At 51.2% G+C, this 8927-nt stretch overlaps 1 protein-coding gene across 1 annotated transcript; it reads left to right on the top strand.

Annotated features, from left to right (window-relative positions):
• The first annotated feature begins 3408 nt into the window (after window positions 1-3408).
• LOC106966287 (neutrophil gelatinase-associated lipocalin-like) lies at window positions 3409-7075 on the top strand. Its single transcript, XM_015062390.3, has 6 exons — window positions 3409-3681; window positions 4195-4331; window positions 5699-5778; window positions 5921-6040; window positions 6261-6362; window positions 7056-7075. The coding sequence occupies exons 1-6, from the start codon at window positions 3544-3546 to the stop codon at window positions 7073-7075; spliced, it is 597 nt and encodes a 198-aa protein (XP_014917876.3). The 5' UTR covers window positions 3409-3543.
• Window positions 7076-8927: the final 1852 nt, after the last annotated feature.

The raw sequence follows: 8927 nt of genomic DNA, 5'->3' as shown, positions 1-8927 counted from the left end.
ATCCTAGGCTACAAATAGGTGTCAGCAGATGGACCTTGCTGAGAAGGCTGAAGAAACCACCATTTTTAACTCATGGAAAACACTGGAAAAGTATTACAAAGGGGAATTGCCCAATTTTGTACTTTAAGTAGTAGTTAATAAGGAACATTGACTGAAAACAGTGACGGCAGAAACCCATCATGATCTAATCTACATGCCAACACATACAGTCTTTCAGCCAACTTCCTAGGAAATGGTCCCCAGTTGTGTTTAAATTCAATCAGTTACTAGTTCTATGGGTTTCCAGGGGAGGGCCTACAGCCAGAAGTGGCTAGATCAGGGATGTAGATGGGATCACTTTAGACCGATGAGGAGGAAACCTCACACAGGAGTCTTAAGATTTGCATCTGTGCTAGTCACTTAGGTGGCTGTCCCGTGTCCAACACAGACAACTATGTATAAGAACAGGAATAAAGAGAGGGCACAAGACTCTGGGTCTTTTTTACCATTCTGGCCTGGGTACTCACTTCCAGCCAAAAGGCAGGCTTTCTCCTTCCCATAGAGTAACCACGAGCTAGAGGATTACAGACTGAGCAATGGACAGGAAAGTGTTGCAATAAGATCATACTCCTTGAAATTCCTAAAATAAGAGTAAAGGAAGAAAAGAGAAAGTACTCACCAAGTTTGCACCAAAGCTCAGGGACCAGATTAAAGGACTCAGACCCCCACACTGGCGCCAAAAGATGAGGTTTTAGAGTGGGGTGGGTGGCGGGTTCCAGAGCAACAGACAAGAAAGAATTACTGAAGACAACTTTGGTGCAAAAAAAAAAGTGATTTCATTAAAGCACGGGGACAGGACCCATGTGCAAAAAGAGCTGCACTGAGGTTATGAAGAGTGACTGGTTATATACTATGAAATTGGGGGAAGTAATGATGAACTGGAGAGAGGCCTCCAGAAGGACATTGACATGTTAATGAGGACTCCTAAAATACTTGAGGCCTTGCTATTGTCAAACCTAGGTTGTTTTACCTCTAGTAAGGCATTAACATTAGGAATGGTAGGGGTTCCTGGAGACATTGTTGTACTTGGTATTTGCCTCAAGTATTTGTCACTGGGCTGCAGAGTACCAGAAACTTAATTTTACCTGCCATTTCCTTCTTGCCTTTCTTCCCCACATCACCATGGAGGTTAGGGTCTTAATAGGGGCTCCAGGAAATTGAGTCTATGGGCTTCTGGAGGTTAGACTATTGATAAATTGCCTTTTTCTTCTAACTTACTAAGATATTTGTAAACTGATGGAGACTCATGTGCTGTATGACTATGATCTCTATCAGTTAACCATTTGTTTTCTTTCCTTTCCTTTGTTCTTGGGCAGCCAGAGGAATGTCACACATATCCCACCATGGCAGAGAGGTTTCTAGCTTATATATAGCCCTCAGCTTGCCTGATGATCCCTCTTCACCCAGAGTCGCTTCACTCAGAGCCCACCACCCAAAGGCCAGGCTAGGGGAGCTGGTTCCCCAGAAGCAGGTGGAAGAGCCCATGAGGTCTCTGCGAGTCTCATCTGAGGCCAGGGAGAACCTAAGGTCAGCCTCAGATCAGGCATTTGACAGCTCTGACTCTCGTGGTGGCATCTAGGAGACACTGCCCGGGGGCTGGGACTCATCAGGCCTCCCATGGACAGCTAATCCCCCATGCGGAAACTGCTTCCCTCCAGGACAAAGCTGGGATCAGCCATGGCAGGAACACTTTTGGGGGGCCCAGGCCTAGCCCCTGGGCTCCACAGTTGAAGACTATGGCCAAAGATGGCAGATGGTATCAGTGGTTTCCCAAAAATGAGGCTGAGTCCTAGCACTCACTGTGACCCAAGGTACCTGGTGTCCAGAGTGGCAGGGTAGAGACCCCCCCCCCCTTGGGCCCCAGCCACCATCACTTTTCACACATGCAGATGCATGTCTCCCATTGTCCCCCACCAGGATAGATCTGGGACTATAGCCTCAGATATCTGCTCTGTCAAGCTGTCTCATTTGTGGCTGCCATGCCCAGCTTGGGGTTTCTGTCTACCGGGCCCACAGGAGGGGCCAAGTCCTTAGGGTCAGCTGAGGTCTGGATCCACCCTACCAATGGGGCATAGATGAGGGGAGGGACTGACTTAACGTGGGAATGTTGTGTCTTTGGAATGGTGGGGCTTTGGATCTGACAGCCATAAAAGAATTCTTGAGACATCTTTGGTGCACAAAAGGTGGTTTTATTAAAGCATGGGGACAGGACTCTTGGGAGAAAGAGCTGCACTGGGATTGTGAAGAGTGACTGGTTATATACATTGCGGTTGGGGAGATAAAGTTAACAGGAAGTTTGTAAAGAGATTTTCATATTCTCAAAGACTCACACATTACTGGAGGCCTAGCTATTGTCAAGCTAAGGTTGTTTTCTCCTCTAGCAAAGCATTACCATAAATACAGTAGAGAATTCCTGGAGAAATGTTATACTCCATATTTGCCTCAAGTACTTATCAATGGGTTGCAGTTCATAATGAAATTTAATGCCATCTGCCATTTCCCTCTTGCCTTTGTTCCCCGTATCACAAGGGAGGTGGGAGGGTGATGTTGGGTGTCCAGGAAACTGAGTATGGGTTTCTGAGGATTAGGCTATTGATAAGATTCCCTTTTTCTCCTAATTTACTGGGACATAGGTAAACTGATGGAGACTCACATCCTGCAGGACTGTGATGTCTATCACTTAATCATTTGTTTTCTTTCCTTTCCTTTGTTCTCAGGTAGTCAGGAGTACCTGAGGAATGTCACACATATCCCCTGGAGGGAGGGGCATGCTAGCATGTGCTTTGCCCTCCACTTGCCTTATCCTCCCTCATCACAAACATTGCCCAGTAGACCTTCGGTGGTAGGGGGAGGGGAAGGGTTTTTCACCCTTGTCAAGGCCTGGTGTGGGTCCCTGGGAGGGCCAGGATCTGGGCTTCATGAACAGCATAGGGTACACTCTGTCCTTCCCTACGAAGAATGTCAACTTTCAGCTGCACCCCTTTCCCTGTCCCTTTGGAAGACCACAAAGCAGCATGGGCTCTGTTGGCACAAGGCATTCTCGGCTTTCATCAGGTACAACAAGGGGACCCCACCACATGTAGCCCACCCTGCACTTGGGCCCCAGCTGAGAGGCTCCTGGAGGTCAGAGATGACAACTGGTCCATATCAGAGATCCATGACCACACACAGTGCTAACCAGGGGGAAGAGAGTGTGGAGGGAATCAGTGTCCTTGCCAGAGATGTGGAGACATGGGGAATGCATCCTCCAGCCTCATAGACCTTCCTGCCCTTCATCTTGCATAATCTTGACCTGAGGGAAAGGGCAGAGACTTTGCCATGATCCTCAGCACGAGCTGCTGGCAATTGCCTCACCCTTCGGGATTTGGCAAAGGATAAGTCGCTCCACCCTGGGGTGAGCCATTGGCCACAGAGACCATAAATAGCATCCCCCAGAAGGCTCTTCATTCATCTCCTCTTTCAGGGAATATCTGGAGTGGTGCCAGCTTCCTCAGCCCTGAAGTCATGGCCCTAGGTCTCCTGTGGCTGGGCCTTGTCCTGCTGGGGGCCCTGCAGACCCAGGCCCAGGATTCCACCCCAAACCTGATCCCAGCCCCACCTCTGCACAGGATCCCTCTGCAGGCTGACTTCCAGAATGAGAAGGTAAGGAGCCTGGAGTGGCAGCTGCAGGGAGGTCCCAGGAAGAGTGTGAAGAGAGGGGAGGAGAGGCAGGATGGGCCAGGCTTTAGCTCAGTCTGCCCTCGGGTGCTCTGATGAAAGGCACACCCCATGTTCCCATTCACACCCAACCTTGCTGATAAGAGGGTCAGCTGAGCAGACTCCCCTGGTCCACACTCTCTTCCATAATCCCCCCAGTCCATGCCAGGTGGGAACGTCTTCAGGCCCTCTACATCATGAGGAAACTGAGGCTCAGGGAAGCGAGCTGTCCACTTGCCAAGGGTCACCTTCTCCCTGACACACTCAGTGCTCCCACCTGGCCTGATGGCTCCAGCTCCTGCTGGCTTCATCAGCACAGCCTGTATGTGTATGTCCCAGCAGCCCAGTTAGAGGGGCTTCTGGTTGAGGCCTAGGCTGCCTGGAGGTGCCTGCAGGGATGGAGCAGGAGGGCCCCCTAGGGCTGCTCCTGGTTCTGTCTATCATCAGCTCCCATTGTAGTTCCAGGGAAAATGGTACATCATAGGATTGGCAGGGAATGAAATTAATAAAGAAAAACACAGCCAGTTTAAGATGTACACCACCACCTACGAGCTGAAAGAAGACAACAGCTACAATGTCACCTCTACCGTGGTCTGGTGAGAGCTACCAGCAACTAGGAAGCATGGGGGGCCTAGAGGGCTGTGGTGGGTGTCCAAGACACAGACTGATGATATAGCTGAGGGGTGACCAAAACTGAAAGATGATCATTCATCCTACCACTGGGTACTGGATGTCTGCATTTAACTTTCTCTCATTCACTGGATCAACATTTTGTGGTCACTTCAGCACAGACAGAACACAATCCTGGGGATGGACACAGACAGACATCAGGACACAAGATAAAGAGAACAGGGGTGACCTAGAATGGGAGGAGGGTCACTAGATCCACCTAGGATGTTCTCAAGGGCTTCCAGGGAGGTGGACTGTGGGCTGGGCTTTGAGGAACCAACCTGTGTCAGAAGGAGGCCTGGGACCTTCGTGGCAGGACTGCTGGACTGAGACAGACATAGCCACCTCTTAAAGAAACAGCAAGCCATTGTATGGCTGCCCTGAGCAGGAGCTGATGAGCGGTCTGGAGAGGGGTGGTGACCACAGTGGTGGGGGCCTCAGGCACTGGTGAGGAGTGGGTGTGGCTGCAGCAGGAAGAGGAATGATGGTGTGCAGCCCAGGAGGCTGATCAGTCATAGGTGGGAGATGACCAGAGCGGGGGCAGATTAGGACCTAGAGAGGGGAGGCAAGGCTTACCCAGCTCCTCTGGGTTTCTGGATTTGGCACTTGGGTATGGGGCTAGAGCATCTGTCATTGAAGAATCCGAAGAAGGACAGGTGTTGGGAGATCGGCTCTGGAGTGCCAGGGGACCAGATGTTGGCCCAACAGCTAAAGGAGTCTTTGGCATCCAGCAGACTGTAGCCTCAGTGGTGATTCCCCTGGCAAGGTTACAGCGAGAAGCTGCAAGATAGGAATAGGGGACAGGGGCGCCTGGGTTGCTCAGTTGGTTGGACATCTGACTTTGCATTGAGTCATGATCTTGCAGTTTTTGAGTTAGAACCCCGGTCGGGCTCTGTGCTGACTGCTCAGAGCCTGGAGACTCCTTTGTATTCTGTGTCTTCCTGTCTCTCTGCCCCTCCCCTGGTCGTGCTCTGTCTCTCTCCTTCTCTCTCAAAAATTAATGAACATCTTAAAAAGGTAAAAAAAAAAAAAAAAAGAATAGGGACAAATGCCTCAGGTTGGGGGTTGAGTATGGAGGGAAGGCCACCAAGGGGAAACAGCCCCGAAGAAGGAGGGAGAGTAGGTGTTGGGGGAGAGTCTGGGCAAGTCAGGAGTCTCAGGGCAGAATAGGCAGGGACAGAGAGGGTGGGCTTAGTTGGGAAGAGCCAGGGCCATATGTAGGGTGGGTTGTGTGCCTCCTGCTATGGCAGCGTGGTCTATCACTCTCTTATCCACCCATCTCTTGCTTCCACAGGAAAAAGTCCTGTGACTACTGGATCAGAACTTTTGTCCCATGTTCTCGTCCAGGCCAATTCACCCTGGGAAACATCGAGCGTGAGTCCTGAGTTGGGTGGGTCTCTGGGGCACGGACCTCCCTGCCCCTCCACACAGATGCCATCCTGTGGAGGCCGGGAAGGAAGCAATAGCTCCCTCTGCCTGGCTAGAGCAGGCTGATCACTCACCATCCACCATACAGGTTACATTGGAACCAAGAGCTACACTGTCCGAGTGGTGGCCACAGACTACAACCAGTTTGCCATGGTGTTCTTCGAGAAAGTTTACAAAAACCAGGAGTTCTTCAAGATCACCCTCTATGGTGGGTCTTAACCCTTCTGGGACCTTGCTCTTGGCCATGCTGGGGGAGAAGAGGCCCATCGCACCCAGCTCCCAATTTGCCCTTCACTCCAATCCCAGGGAGGTGGGAGAGTGGTCTTTCCACAGAACCTCTCAGGGGGAAGGGGTCTGAGGTGTCTTTCATATATTCTACAATATTTATGGAGCTTTCACCAGACACTCACCAGACATCTTGGCCACAGGGAGGACCAAGGAGCTGCGTCCTGTGCTGAAGGAAATCTTCATCAACTTTGTCAAAACCCTAGGCCTCACTGATGAGCACATCATCTTCCCTATCCCCAACGGTAATCACCAGCTGGGGAAAGGAGAAGAACATATGGGGACTGTCCAGGTCTGATGTTTCCTCACTAGTAAAGTGGGGAGGGGAGTGACCCAGGCCCCTGTTGCAGTCACTGGAGTCCCAGGAGCCACTTTGGGCTCAGGAAGACCCTGCCACATCCAGGGTTCTGGGCCCCAAGTGTTCCTCCCTCACACAAGCTTGAGCCTGCTCACATGAGAATTGCAGCACCGGGGCCATGTTTCCTCAGTCTCCTTGCTTGGTCACCTCCCCCTCCACCCAGGCATATTTGTCCTGGGTCACCTCACCTTTGTCCTGGGGCTGACTTACCACTGACTTGGGAGGCACCCTTGTCTTCAGGCAGCCTGGCCTGGGCAGGTACCTCCTCAAGGCTGAGGGTCTGTCAGGACTCAGAAGGTAAACAGGCAGAAGGCTTGGTGCCCAATCAGAACTGTGGCTGGGCCTCACCTGCCTCCTTTGGAGAACAGGTGTCACTCAGGTGTGCTTGTCCTCAGGCCTCTCCCCAAGTCCCTGCCCCATCATCTAGCCCTCTGCTGTACCATCCACAAAGGGAACTCCAGAGCTTCTGTGGCTGGTCCAGCCTGGGGCCCAAGGCAGCCGAGGGGCAGTGTAGGGGCCCTGGAGGTCAGGGATAGCACACATATAGCCCTGCCCATGTTGACTATTCTGTCCCCCATAGATCAGTGCATGGATAAGTGAGCAAGCGTGCGGTAAGTATGGCTGGAGTGGGGGCTGGTGGGAGCCAGGGTGCATCTGGGAGGGGGTCCCAGGTCTGCCTTTGTCCCACCTGCCCAGCACTGCTGCCCTCTCTATTCCCTTGACTCCCTCTCAGGTGCCCTCTGGCTCTCTCCAGCCCATCCCCCTCACACCAGCCTCTGCCCACAGCACCACCTAGATGTCCCCAACAGCCTGGACAGCACTGAGAGAGCCAGGGGACCCTCCTCACTGCACAACCAACCAGCTGCTCCCAAGACTGCCCTACTAATGGAACCCCTCCTTGTTCGCTAAATAAACATATATCCCATGGTGCCAGTCTGTGTTCCTTGACCTCTGGGCCCTCTGAGAGGTTAAAGAACATAGGGCAGGCTCCTATTAGCATCTCTCCCAGGAATTGTGGTCCCCAGCAAGGGATGGGGGCCACAGAAGCAGAGTCTAACTCCGACTGAACACTTCTAGCTCCCAACTCCAGGCCCAGCCTCAAACCAACAGCTGCCCTCACGTGCTCCTGCCTCCTAGCACACTGATGGAGCACATCTCACCCCCATGTTCAGCCACCTGCAGCAGGTCAATGGCAGAGGCCCAGCGAGGGCCAGGTGTGAGGTTATGTCACCCCACTTCACCAGAAATGAAGTTTTGGGGGTAATGGGGGGCGTTCTGAGCCAAGGGCCAAGAAAGTATTCTTGAAGACATCTTTGGTGCAAAAAATAGGACTTTTTAAAGCACAGGGACAGGATCCATGGGTAGAAAGAGCTGCACTGGGGTTATGAAGAGTGACTGCTTATATACTCTGGTGTTGGAAGAGGTAAAGTCAAGGGAAGTTTTCTAAGAGATTTTCATATGCTAAAGAAGATTTACAGAATACTGGGCACCTAGCTACTGTCCAGCTAAGGTACTTTTTCCCCTAGCAAAGCATTAGCATTAAGACAGTAAGGAGTTCCTTGAGAAATGTTCTTCTCTGCCAGCCTCAAGTATCTGTCAATGGGCTGCAGGGTATCAGGAAATTAACATTACCTGCCATTTCCTTCCTGCCTTTCTTCCCCATATTACTATGAGGGGTGATGTGGGGGCTCCAGGAAACCGAGTTTATAGGTTTCTAGAGATTAGGCTATTGATAAGATTGCCTGTTTCTTATAATTTACTAAGATATTTGTAAACTGATGGAGACTCATGTCCTGCATGACTGGGATCTCTACCAGTTAACCATTTGTTTTCTTTCCTTTCCTTTGTTCTTGGGCAGCCAGGAGTGCCTGAGGAATGTCACACACATCCCGCCTGGGGTGGAGAGGAGTAATGCTAGCTTGTACTTTGCCCTCAGCTTGTCTTATGCTCCCTCATCATATCCCCCATAAACAGTTTTGACCGTTACATCTTTAAGGTAGTTGGAGGTGGAAGGTTTCATCTTCTGTAGCTTCTTCTTGCTCAGTAAGGGAATAGAGATGTCCCTACCTATGAGTCAATATTGATCAGTTGGGGAACATATAAAAGAGTTACAGAAGGCAGAGGCAGCTGCATCCAAGGTGGACAATGAGTACGAACCTCCTTGAGTAGAAAGGATCATCTGTAGGGGCGCCTGGGTGGCTCAGTCAGTTAAGCATCCAAATTCAGTTTAGGTCATGATCTTGTTATGCCCAGAATTCGTGATCCCCAAAGACCACTAGGGAGCTGAGTCCGATGCAAAAGCAAAAGAGCCTTTATTCGAGCTAGCTCGAGCTCAATCCCCTACCTGCACCGACCCAGCGGTGAGATACCGGAGAGAGAGCAAGTTTCAAAAGGACAAAGGTTTTATTGGGGCCTAGGGGCAGTTGGTGAGGTAATGGCTGTGGCCTCAGCC

This window comes from Acinonyx jubatus, chromosome D4 (genome assembly GCF_027475565.1).
Source record: "Acinonyx jubatus isolate Ajub_Pintada_27869175 chromosome D4, VMU_Ajub_asm_v1.0, whole genome shotgun sequence".
Taxonomy (NCBI): Eukaryota; Metazoa; Chordata; class Mammalia; order Carnivora; family Felidae; genus Acinonyx; species Acinonyx jubatus.
Note: the sequence above shows the minus strand (reverse complement) of the source record. Positions and strands in the feature narration are given on the sequence as shown.